Here is a 13355-nt window from a genome sequence, read left to right as displayed (position 1 = left end):
ATACGGGAGATAAAGACCCAAGTACGGGGTGGGCGTTCAGGAACGGTCGTAATATTATTGCAGGACAACCCTGTACCCGATGACAGCATAGCGCGTGTAACGGTATTGGTAGGCGACGGGTCGAGAGAGCGATCCATCAATCGACGTTTGGAAGGATTCTCACCAACAGCTTGATGGCCCTCCCGACAATGGCACTCAAATTCTCTCATTTTCTCTGCCCTCTCTGTCACATTCGTAGCTCGATCTCCCTCTTCTGGGACTTCGATCTGAGCGTTCTGAGCATGCGGTTTTTGCAACGGCCATTTCGTACCGCTTCGATCTCATCGCCTTCTCTCCCCTCCCACCTTCCTTTTTGATCCACGCTTTGGGGCTTGCAAATTTTTGACATGTCAAATGAGAGTGAAGCCAAAATGTAAACAGCAAGTGTTTGCGTGTGCGGTGATTTTGTAAGTATTTTATGCAAATTTTATGATATTTATCATTAAAAACGTTTTGTTTTGTAGAATAAACATAAAATCAACCACGGAAGCATGATTTAGTTGTGGTGGAACCGAAAAAACAATGCTTGGAGCATGGAATAAAGCCGAATGATATTTCTAACCTTCACGCACGACGCCGCCGCTAGGTAAGGTATGTTTATGTGTAATTACGATCATTGTTCCATTTTAGTGTGTGATTTGTGCAATATAACCGTTCCTGGCGGGGATAGTCAATAGTCGATACCCTTTGCAGCTGTGAAGGGGTGCAGAAGAAGGGGCTCGCTATCACCCTTCCCACACCCGGATGCTTTTTCCACGGATGAAGAATATGTTCCTGGTGGGTTGAACTTGTTGTGTTTTTTTGAATGGTTTGTAATGTATGTGACCTTTCTCCCGGTAGGCTGTATGCGCTAAATCTAACGGTGATCCGTATCGTGAACGAATCGGCATAGGCGGTGCCTGTCCCCGGCGGTTTGTGAAAGTGGTACACAACGGTATAGAGTACGATAGACAACATGCAACTGATCAGCGAAGTGCGCCACCTGATGCTGGCGTTCGGCAAGACACAGAAGGAGATGGCATAGGAGTTCGACGAGTGGAACAAGGACGTGCTAGATTCGTTCCAGATCGAGGACCGCGACGATGAGGGATAGTTGCTGGTGCTAATTAGTGACATAGCCAGAAGGGTACGGGCAAGTTGTCGGGGATTGCCGCCCAGCCGTTGTGGTGTTGCGAATTGGTGAGCGGTCTTTTCCCGCTGCTTATCTGCTCTGAAGGATGGCCGTGCTTGGGCCAACTATCAACTAGCCGGACCCAGCACGAAATGGACCGCGCAAGGCTTCATATTGCTGAGCCAAGCGGCCAACGAATTAAAGTAGAACGTGAACGACGGTGGCATTACGTTGATGGCATAGCAGTTACATAATGTTCAGCAGTATCATCAGCAACGTGTTCCTCGGCAACATTCGACATGCGTTTGTGCACAATCCGCATCTTACTATCCATCTTATGATGCGTGTTCCTCTGAAGCTGTGAAACGGTTGCCAAATGGACCAGCACCGGAATATTTTATAATACTGGAGTATTTGGCCATAAACGTACTAGTTAATTGAATTATAAAAAAAAAACATCAAAACAGCACACTATTGCCTCGAGTCGAGTACAAGCACCGATTTGAAAAAAAAATGCGCATAAAAAGCCTTATTGTCATGTGCAGCAGGACGACCACGACGAACGGCTTTGCTTGCATGCACTTAAACATACACACCTTTGGGTAAGTACACTTTGGGGACCTTTATTCCAAGCACAGAATTGTTGATGTAAATATTTTTAATATACTTTCAGGTTTTATGAGTCCCGTATAGTTTGATTTGTGTAAAAATCAATGGTCGATCTACCTGTGGACATATGTCCCCATTACACCTAACCAATTAAGGGGCAAACGACGGCTCTGGATTGAAAGTGGTTCATGGAACTCTTATAGATCTCGAAATCAGTTAGCGCTCGATACACAAGTAAGCAGCTAAGTATGTGACGAATGTACATGTTATCATTTATGTTCTATAATAGTTATCTGTAAATTGTTAAATGTATGGTAATACCCTTACAACAATGCAATTCTGACACGTCCTTGTGCAGAGCATTAACATGTGCCATTCGATATCCTCGTTTGGGAACTACGATATATGCTTTATATGTTTATGGTAAGGCTACACTTAGTTTTTATCTTTTTTTGTTTTGGGATGTATTGTTATTCGTTTTAGGGCGTGTAAAACAATACTGAAACAAAATTATGTCGCGTTAAGAAACACACGTACGAATCAACAACCGGGCATCTTGATTTGCAAATCGATTATGTTGCATAAGTGTGACAGCTTTTGTTTATCTCTTAACTAAAGTATGTTTTCTCTACTTATAGTGGCTAACCAAACAGAGCTTTAAGGACGGAAATAATTTTCCATACATACAGTAAATCATCCCTTAAAGCAACTTCTGAACGTAGTGTTCCCAACAATATGCTTCGGCCTATTTGAATAGTGCTCGTGATTGCATTGTGTATGTGGCGTATTTGATGCACAGTAACACGTTTGACCGTCACGATAGGTGCTTTGAAGTAAAGCGTGTTTTAAAATGCTTTAGAAGCAGTATCTTTGCACGTTTACAATTTCAGTTTGATGAGCAACTGTGCATAAGCGAGTTATCAATCTCGTTGGAAATAGGAAAATTATAACCGGTTTTAGTCAATTATCACATCCGTCGTGTAGCACATTGCGACCGTAGCGAATTGCTTAAAAAAGACATTATTTCTTCTGCCGTTGGGTTATACTATAACAATACACCTGCCAGATCATTTCTTTTAAGATATGCAGCTTGAAGTGCAACTTGCCTTTCTCAACATTCTTGCATCAAACCTAAGTAGTGTGTGGTTTGTAAGTAGATTGTAGGGGACGTGGATGTGATACAAACGCATAACTCTGAGTCAGTAATTATCATTTCTTTCAAGTACCTTTTCTAAACCACTTAATACGAGATGTGTTGCATAAAGTAATTCATTGGTTTATTCATATTAATTCATAGTTCATAACGTCACAGCCAATCACTGTGTGGTGATATAAAAAACAAACTTGTCTGAACTAAACTATATTTTAAATTTTTTTGTTACGCCGTCCTTTGGTCTTCCGTGTGAATGAACCACGAGTCACACTTTTAATCACACCAGATATAGTTGAACTGTTTTTTGCATTCTGAAGTTTTCCTTGAATAAATTTCTCAAGGAATGCTTTCTCAACGTTTTTTTCACCGACATCACCTATGCGACCAAATAGCCGCAACACCTGATCGTACTTCCGAAAAGCTATTTTGCCTCCTCTTCCACTCCAACTACATTCTACTAGAAACAACCTATTGAAGATCAGATATAAGGCCTCATGAAGTCGTGCCTTCGTTACTGTGGCCTTTATTTTAGCCTTCAGCTTTAGCCTTATATCATTAAAATAATCCTCCATAGCTAAATTCTGCTGCAGATCATCCAACTCTTTCTTAGTAGCTATCAAGGGAATAATTTCCTCTTGGGCTTCCGTTACTTGTTGTTGTTCGGGTGTTTCTTGCTGAGGTACATTTGGTTGGTGTTGTTGTTGCCACTTGATTATCGTCTCATTTTGTATCTCTGCGCAATTGCATTGTCCTCCAGCAGCCGCGCAACAGGAGACAACGGAATCGGCGGTGCTTTGACGATCCATTTTAGCCTAAAATTGTAATTAGGTATGTCACTTTTATCGTTAATGTAAAGCTTTACTTATTAATGGTTTGGATTATACTTACAGGTTGTTGCAGAGCAAATATGCCGGGTTCTAACAATGATGATTAAACAGCCGATTTATGATGCAACGATATGACGCCAACGCACAATAGCTTTTCAATAAAATGTACACACACGAATTTCTTTGGATTTTTCATTTTGACAGTATCCATATGGGAGGTTTATAATGCAGGGATTTGGGGATTGAAGCAGACCGAAACGTACCGCAGAGCCGCTGTAAAGCAATGCGCGTGACGTCACGGATCGTTGCTCTTTTCGCCTTGTTCTCTGAGTGACAGCCATACCATCAAGGCCAGATCAAGGCGAGAACAAGGCGAACGGTTTCCATACAGATTCTCTCTGAGATTGTTGAGAGGGGGGTGAGCTTAGATGCCGCAACTGGATTCGTGCTCGTTGAGTGCGTAGCAGGAATCGCGGAATGGTGAACACTCGATGTAGTAGTATGCGTGGCAAGATGAGAGTTGAGCTTGTTCAACTCACTAATGAACAGTGGAAGTGATTGGAAGTGGAAGGAAGTGAGAAACTCACGGTGCATGAGATCAAGCCCCTTGATGCCATGCTTAACTTCATCAAGCGTTGTGAGTAGTGGAGCCTGTGAGTAGTTGCGTTCCATTGAGTGAGAAGCAGTAAGTGAGTCGATGAAATCTTTCACGGAACGAATTGACGATGCTGATTCCTGTTTCATCAAAGCTATCTCGTTTCTAAAACAATCCAGTGAAGAGGAAAGTTCAAGTCGCAAGCCAGCTGATGTCGCCTGCACAGAACGTGAGGTATCGCGGAAATTGAACTGCAACGATTCCAACAGGTAGGCAGCATCACGAGAAAGGCCGTGCGAGAAGCGTAAAGTGTCAACGGCCCGCAAACGCTGAGCACAATCCGCGCAAGCCTAGAATAAATTTTGTGACTTCTTAAAATCACGCAGGAGCGGGGTTGAAAGTCCAATGCACTTATCGTGGTAATAGTGTTCACACAGACCGAAGCACGGAATTGGATCGTTGCTAATAGCACCTTCACATTTCTTACAGATCACGGACGCCATCGCAAAATAGCGCAAAGTTCAACTGCACAGTGAGTGGTCACAACAACCGCAGGCGGATCGCAATGTTTATATGTTGAACCGTACAATTCACAGGTGCCGCACAAATTTGTGATACGTGAACGCGCGAGTGCAAATTAACCGAACTAAAACAGTTCAAGCACTTAAACACCAAGAAAATCGCAGTAAAAATCAACTTGGAACTAGCAGAGTGAGAAAGCACAACCAGCCGCTTTGAGTGACAAGTGACAAGTAAGTATGTGTGTGTATGTATGTGTGTGTGTGTGTGTGTGTGTGTGTGTGTGTGTGTGTGTGTGTGTGTGTGTGTGTGTGTGTGTGTGTGTGTGTGTGTGTGTGTGTGTGTGTGTGTGTGTGTGTGTGTGTGTGTGTGTGTGTGTGTGTGTGTGTGTGTGTGTGTGTGTGTGTGTGTGTGTGTGTGTGTGTGTGTGTGTGTGTGTGTGTGTGTGTGTGTGTGTGTGTGTGTGTGTGTGTGTGTGTGTGTGTGTGTGTGTGTGTGTGTGTGTGTTTGTGTGTGTGTGTGTGTGTGTGTGTGTGTGTGTGTGTGTGTGTGTGTGTGTGTGGGTTTTTGTCTGAAGAAACGTAGCTTGACATGGTTTCATATTGCGTTTAAAGCATTCTGATTATGTGTGTTATCATGTGAAACAGCGTGCGTTCACACTTTGATAAAAGCTAAAGTTTGCATCGACAGCAGCGCTTGTTCCTCGGACTAGATCGCAGATGTGCTGTTTCATGAATGTGAATGCGACACCGGTGCGAAATGGAAACGCGCACAATAGCAAGGAACTCGGCATTCCCTCACAGGTGTTTCGCCAGTGCACGCCATTGAAAGGCCTGCGTGCATCTCTGCGTTGAACGTTGTGTGCACATGGGAAACTTTGTGTGTGCATTGAGCAAGCGCGCAGGTGTTCTTTTCAATGAGCGTTTTGTTTCATGAGCGCAGCAGTATTCTGTTCTGGTTTTGAATGGGTAGATGCTCACTCGCTTACTCATTGATAGTTTTTATCAATACGCTTTTTTGCTGCTCGACAACGATGTGATTCATCGCGTATAAAAGCAGAACGCAGGCAGTGCACGGCATCAGTCGTGTCCAAGTTTTTAACCAGTGTGTTCTTTACGGTCTAAGCAAGCAATTTTTATTACAATGGGTCGAAGTAAACATTGTACCGATTATCAGCGCCATATCATTAAGCGAATGGCGGCTGCTGGCATTAAATGCAGAACGATCGAGTTCGCGGTGGAACGATCGCGCACATTTGTGGCAAACGCGCTTTGGACAACCGAAACGCGCAAGTCACCAGGACGTCCTCGGAAAACCACGGCGGAGGAAGACCGTAAGATTGTTAACATATCGAAGAAACATCCGTTTAGCTCGGCACCAAAGATCCGAGGGAGACTGAAATTGCCGGTGACGCCGAGAACAGTTCAGCGAAGATTGGTCAGTGCCGGGCTACTCGCGCGAGTGCCAGTCAAAGTGCCCAATTTAACACCTGCGCATAAAAACGCACGGGTGTTATTTGAAATTGCAATTTGCTCTGTAATGGGATGGGATCCGAAGCCCCATTGAGGTATAATACAGGCTCTCCCATCCAACTCCTATTCCGACACGTCCTCGTCGTGCAGAGTGGTAACATGTGTCACCACATATCCAAGCTTGGGTACACGGGCTTGACCCAACCCCTTGGGCGGATGGTGGCACATGGCGAACCAGGAGGGGGGTGGGTATCCCGGGAAACTGGGTGCCTGAACGTCGGGGGGGCAACCCGACGCTAAACAAAACGGTCACGTGGGCGCGGGGCCAGTCACCCAGTCCCATGAATCAACGACTACGGAAAGCCACAGAAATTTTCGAAACGGACATCCCGATACCGACCATACGCAATGCCCCCGGACTACTCTGAAAATGGGCTCATGGAACGTACGCACTCTAAGCGAAGCCGGAGCCTTGAAAAAACTTGATGATGCCCTAGCCACACTGAGCATGGACCTCGTAGCTTTACAAGAGATTCGGTGGCTAGGGAACGGTGTGCACAACAGGCGTGGTAAGCATTGCTACGACATATATTACAGCTGCCACGACCGCCACCGCGTGCTCGGAACGGGTTTCGCCGTAGGTCCCCGGCTGAAACCCGCAATCATGGATTTCAAGGCTATAAACGATAGGCTATGCACCCTGCGCATAGGCAGGGCAAATTCTTTAATATAAGCCTCATAAACGTCCCTACCGAAGATAAAGAGGAAGAGGAGAAGGACCTTTTTTACGGCCGCCTCGCTAGAATTGTAGATGCGTGCCCCAGGCATGACCTCATAATCATCCTGGGGGACTTCAACGCAAAAGTCGGTAGGGAGCCAATGTACCGCCAATACACTGGCTGTCACAGTCTGCATGAGCACAGTAATGATAATGGTCTTAACAATCTGGTTGTAGGAAGTACCAAATTTGCGCGCAAAAAAATCCACAAGATTACATGGGCGCACCCGAGTGGAGAATCCTTCAACCAGATCGACCACGTGTTAATAAGCCGCCGACGACAGTCGAGTCTGTTAAATGTCAGAACACATCGAGGAGCCAATATCGATTCCGATCACTACTTGGTTGGCTTAGTGATACGTTGTAGAATCGCCCGCCCCCGCGCCAATGGGGGCGGAGAAAACACGCAGGCTCGGCTCAACACGGACTCTCTAAGGGACATTGCTGTCCAACAGGAATTCAAAACCGCTTTAGAAGAGTCTCTACTAGCAGAAGACAGATACGAAACTACGAGCGAGAGGTGGAACGCTCTAAAAACAAAAATAATAAACTGTGCAAGAAATATACTCCCACCACGTCATGGCAACACCAAATCTGGCTGGTTCGACGATGAATGCAGACAAGTGACCGAACGTAAGAATACTGCATACCGAGCAATGCAGCAACGGCATAGAACGCGGGCATGCGCAGAGGAATATTCACGACTTAGACGCGAAGAGAAACGAGTTCACCGCTCCAAGAAGCATGCTTTGGAAGAGCAAAACATGCGGGAACTCGAGCAAACCAGAGAGGCGTACGGACCGACACGAAAGTTTTACCAGGCGATAGCAGGTCACCGAAACAACGTTGTACCTAAGGTAACCTGCTGTCGCAACAAGGATGGAGATCTGGTCAGTAACCAGTCAGAGGTCCTCTCGCGGTGGGCTCAGTACTTTGATGAATTACTCAATGACCAGTTTAGCGAACAGCTAGAAGCGCCACTAGCAGATAATGTCATGCTACTGCCACCTAGCATAGAAGAAACACGAAAGGCTATCCGTCGGCTGAAAAATAACAAGGCACCCGGAACCGACGGAATTGCAGCCGAACTGGTCAAGAATGGAGGTGCACGACTAGAAAACGAGATTCATCAAATTGTTACTGAGGTGTGGGATAGCGAATCGATGCCTTGTGATTGGAATCTCGGCATCATCTACCCCATATACAAGAAGGGAGACAGGTTGGACTGCAACAACTACAGGGGTATTACGGTGTTGAATACTGCCTATAAAATATTCTTCCTGATCCTTCAGGATCGCCTTGTCCCGCACGTCGAAGAGATAGTAGGAAACTATCAAAGAGGATTCCGAAACGGAAAATCAACCACTGATCAGATCTTCACCATGCGGCAGATCTTGAAGAAGATGGCTGAATACAAAAACGACACATACCATCTCTTCATAGACTTCAAAGCCGCATACGATAGCATAGCCAGGGTAAAACTGTACGACGCTATGAGCTCTTTTGGAATCCCGGCCAAACTGATAAGGCTAGTTAGAAAGACTATGACCAACGTCACATGCCAGGTTAGGGTGGATGGAAAACTCTCAGGACCTTTTGCTACCACCAAGGGTCTGCGCCAGAGGGACGGGCTTGCCTGTCTCCTATTCAACTTGGCGCTAGAGAGAGCCATCCGTGACTCGAGGGTGGAGACTACGGGAACCATCTTCTATAAGTCAACCCAGATCCTGGCATACGCTGATGATATAGACATCATTGGTCTGCGGCTCTCCTATGTAGCAGATATATATATATATATATATATATATATATATATATATATATATATATATATATATATATATATATATATATATATATATATATATATATATATATATATATATATATATATATATATATATATATATATATATATATATATATATGAACACACACACACACACACACGAGACCCGAAAACACGAGACCGGACATGATGCTTAGAAGGTCGTTGAAGCATCAAACATGTTCAAATAAAAAAATGGGGCCCTTTCCGTTTTTAGTTCGCAGGCTGAAATGTCAGCCTGTCAGCTTTCTAAGTGGGTACAATATACAGGTGGGCTTATCCCAAGGTGTATGAATTTAGAAGACTGATTTTTATCGCTTCTGTTTCTGAATGAAGATTTCATGAGTGTTTTGTGTATTCGTCAAGCCTCCAGAAAGCTTGTTTGAACAAAAGTTTTCATCCATCCTGTCAAAAATGATATACAAATTTGGTTATAAAAACATGCTATGAGACTACCTGGACTACATACACTTTGATTCCAGATTCCTTCACCAGATCTCTTGAGAGCACTTTGGGATAAATGTAAACACCACCTTCTTTTGCTATTGTTCGAGCAGGTACTCGAATCTAATTCTAGCTATGAGGCTAGAATAATCTAGACTGAAAATTACAGGCTAGTTTTTTGTGTGGTTTTGTATGAAGTGTTTACATGATTTCAGCCTCCAACTGTCAAACTCCATACAAAAAACTGACTAGAATCGTGAAGGGCCCCAATATTAGATTAGTGTTAGCACATATAAGCACACAATGCACATATAATAATCAACGCAAACACCACAACAACCAATCAGCTGGCGGCGGAAGGCACGGGCTGAAGCGCAGGTAAGTTCAGTCGGTTGACCGATCAGCAATACCCCTTCTACGGAAGAAGTGCAAGTTTGCACCTTAATCGATAAATTCTCGCGCAGCGTTTAACGCCGCCTGGAATCCGATCCATCGCGCAAGTAAAGTTCCGTAGTTCCACCCGTCCGTTGCATAAGTGTAACTTGACCATCTTCCTAACGAAGTAAACGAATGATACGATTCATTCGCAATTTAACCAACTACGGTACGTTCTCCCCTCGATACCTCGCCTCGTTCTGCACTCTTCCTCCACATTCCGCGCATCGACTTACCGCACACGGTTCTGGTAAGCAAAGTGCGCGCCGAAGCTACCACATGGCGACCGTGACAGCGAAGCAAGAACAAAGCTACAAGAACATTAAAGTGGAGTGAAAAAGTTCAAGTGCAGTTCTGTGTAAAGACTCTTGTTGTCAGAACTTACCACATGCACCAAAAATCTTAAAAACAGTGCCAGTTAAGTGCAAATACACATTGTTGTGAAAATCTATTTAAAAATGCAAAAGTGATCAATGCTTAAATAATCAGTTCCTAGACCTTGAGTTTCAATTCTAAATGACTCATCATAACGTAAACTTAGCAAAACAAATACAAAGTGCAACCAAGTTAAAGAAAAATGGGTAACGACGCTTCAAATCCCAAAGCAAATGTAAAGGGTGATAATGACCTTACAATTATCCAGACCCAAAATGTTCACTCAGAGCAACACGAAAGCCAAGAAATAAAACTGAACATTGTGCTAATATTGCTTTCAATCATACTCACCCAAAAAGTCGTAAAAGTACTTTTCAGAATAGTGAAAATACAAGCAAAACAAGATGCAATGAACAAATTACAGCTGACTAAATAGTTTCCGTTTTGACAATGAAAACATTTCTTATTGCAAGTGATACGAGTCTAAAATAAAAGACAATAGAGTGGATGGAAAAACCACGGACTGATTTTATGGAAAAATAATTCCCAACGTGGAAGACAAAATACCAAGGCGAGCTTACTGCCCAATCTAGATTGGCAGGCGAGAATAGACAGAAGTAACCCCAAGCGACATCGACTGATGACATCGTAAGAAAACACTCCAAGCTCCGAGCTTACATCAAGCACCGAGTATACACCAAGCGCCGAAACATGTTCAGCGAGCAGCATCGTCAACAGCAACCAAAACAAATACATGTTATGTATTTCAAGAAGGTACTGTAAACACAACCTCAAACGACTTAAAAAAGCAAGTCAGACTTTAGAATTTGCGCTGTATTAAATATGCGAAATTGCAAAATAAACATAAAAGAAACGAGAATTATCAACAACTAGAATCAAATTATCTCTTGCCAACAATGAAATAATTAGTTAACATATCTTTTTTTGACAAATTGTTGTAAATAATCCAACTAGATGGATTGCGTAACAGGCAAAAGTTAAGATTAATTCGAGATATGACTCTTTCAAACAACTTGATTGCCATATGACTGCAATACAGATTATACATCAAATAGGGAAACAATATTAATGACAAGAAATTGTTTTAAAAAGATTAGAAGACTGAATAATAAATCTAGAAAATAAAATATCATTGAAAATTCGAATTTTAGAACGCCAGGAAAACTAATAACAAAATGAACTCTTTGGATATTATACAAATGGCAACCAGTGCCATACCGACATTCAGCGGTAGAGATGACGAAGCTAAGGCAATGCTAGTTGCGTTAGAAATGCTAAAGGAAGCCATCTTCTCCAAAAGTGGCGTTTTAGCTGTTGTATTAGGCGCCAGTGAGTGAGTCTGTTTTCAGGAACGATCGTCGTCTCGGCGTCTGGAACCTGCTGCAGATATGACCCAACAAAAAAATGGCCTGGAATAAGGGCTGTTGCGTCTGATGGGTCCTCCGTCATCTCAGCCAGGTGATGGTTGTTGGGAACCAAGGTAGGATGCTTGGTGTCTTCTAGTAGAGGTGCATTGGACAGACGTCTTCCAACGCGAATGATGCCGTTTGCTCCTAGCTGCGGATGCAGCCATTTCAGCTTCGATGATGAAGGTATCGGCATGTTATGTTGAGGAGCCTTTATTTCCTGCTCAAATTCATCCTGTTGTGCCAGCCGACACAATACTTCCTCAGCCTCCCGTAGATCTTGGGTTGTAAGTCCAATACCCGCGTACTGTCGACGCTTGAAGCGTCTGTTGAAGTATTGCACCCAATATGCCGCAATCCTTCGAAGCTTGGAGAATGACGAGTATAGCGTAACGATGCGATGTGGTGGTTTTTCTGTAGTTGGACAAGCTACTGTGGTGGCTTGCTGCTCTGCTACTGCTGCTTCACATGATGATGGTACTGGTGATTCAGGCCACTGGTCCTCGGGTAGATGAATCCAGGAAGAACCCTGCCACCATAGCGGGTTGTCTAGAAGGTCCTTGCTCAAGCAACCACGCGATGCTAAGTCCGCTGGATTGTCGACTCCGGGGATGTGTCGCCAAACACTTCCTTGGGTCAGGTATTGCACTTGGGAGACGCAATTGGCGACGAATGGTTTCCAGCAATTTGGCGATGCTCGTAACCAATGAACTACGGTCATTGAATCCGTCCAGAAGGTTGCAGGAGACGAGAGCTTGACCGCTAATCTGACCCGATCATATAGCAAGCTGGCCAATTGTGCAGCGCACATTTCCAGTCGAGCAATGGAGTGTTTGCTATTTATCGGTGTCACCTTAGTTTTCGACGCGTACAGTTGCATCGTGATGTTTCCGTTGTCATCTCGGCATCTGATGTAGCAGCATGCGCCATATCCCTTTTCCGATGCATCGCAGAAAAAATGGGACTGGGTTGATGTCGAATCTGGCCGGATGGCTACACGAGGAATGTGTAGATTTTGTAAATGTATCACTGATTGTGGAAGTTGATCCATTCTCCTTGTAGATGATGTGGCAACTCGTCATCCCATCCCCAGGGCTGTTGCTGCTCCGTTTGCAGGGTCCAGATGCGTTGGAGGAACTGCTTGGCCTTGGCTTTTACGGGATCGACGATGCCCAAAGGATCATAGATCCTAGCGATGCACGATAGCACCTTTCTCTTGGTGATTGCCCCAATCACGTATGGGGTGTTGATTTTGAACTGCAACGTGTCAGATGCTGGGTCCCAAATCAAACCGAGGGTGGCGAGAAGTCCCTTCGATCCACTGGTAGCATAAGGGATGGATGCTAACTTCTCCTGGTTCACGTTCTGGAGTACTGACGGGTCGCTGGACGCCCACTTCCGCAACTCGAATCCTGCACTTGCGTAAAGTTGCTCAGTTTGCAGCTGCAGCATCTGCGCCGCTTCAGATGATTACCCGCCGGAAACGAAGTCATCTACGAAGAAATCACAGGAACGTTCTGCGGCGGCTGGAAACTCTCCTCCATGGTCTGCTACGATTTGTTGCAACGAGCCCACTGCCAGGAATGGAGCGGATGCTGTCCCATATGTTACCGTGTTGAGCTCGTACTCCTGAATCGGATCGTTGGGTGAACTCCGCCAAATGTTGCGTTGCAGTGACCAGTCCTTTGGATAGATCCAAACCTGCCGGTATATTTTTGTGACGTCAGCGGTAAGCGCGATTGG

General features: G+C 44.5%; 2 protein-coding genes and 1 long non-coding RNA gene across 3 annotated transcripts in view; 1 reads left to right on the top strand and 2 right to left on the bottom strand.

The window, feature by feature from the left end:
• Positions 1-13355, bottom strand: part of LOC120897635 (dopamine receptor 1-like) — a 196815-nt gene that overhangs the window by 54846 nt on the left and 128614 nt on the right. The window lies entirely within an intron of this gene.
• Positions 405-2885, top strand: LOC120897640. Its single transcript, XR_005738569.1, has 4 exons — positions 405-446; positions 504-816; positions 880-1752; positions 1824-2885. It is a non-coding gene; the product is annotated as an uncharacterized LOC120897640 (long non-coding RNA).
• Positions 3112-3881, bottom strand: LOC120897636. The gene is made up of 2 exons (XM_040302648.1): positions 3801-3881; positions 3112-3724 (listed from the first exon to the last, which is right to left on the bottom strand). The coding sequence occupies exon 2, from the start codon at positions 3716-3718 to the stop codon at positions 3125-3127; it is 594 nt and encodes a 197-aa protein (XP_040158582.1). The 5' UTR covers positions 3719-3724; positions 3801-3881; the 3' UTR covers positions 3112-3124.

This window comes from Anopheles arabiensis, chromosome 2 (assembly GCF_016920715.1).
Source record: "Anopheles arabiensis isolate DONGOLA chromosome 2, AaraD3, whole genome shotgun sequence".
In the NCBI taxonomy this organism is placed as follows: Eukaryota; Metazoa; Arthropoda; class Insecta; order Diptera; family Culicidae; genus Anopheles; species Anopheles arabiensis.
This window is presented reverse-complemented; position numbering and strand designations above follow the sequence as displayed.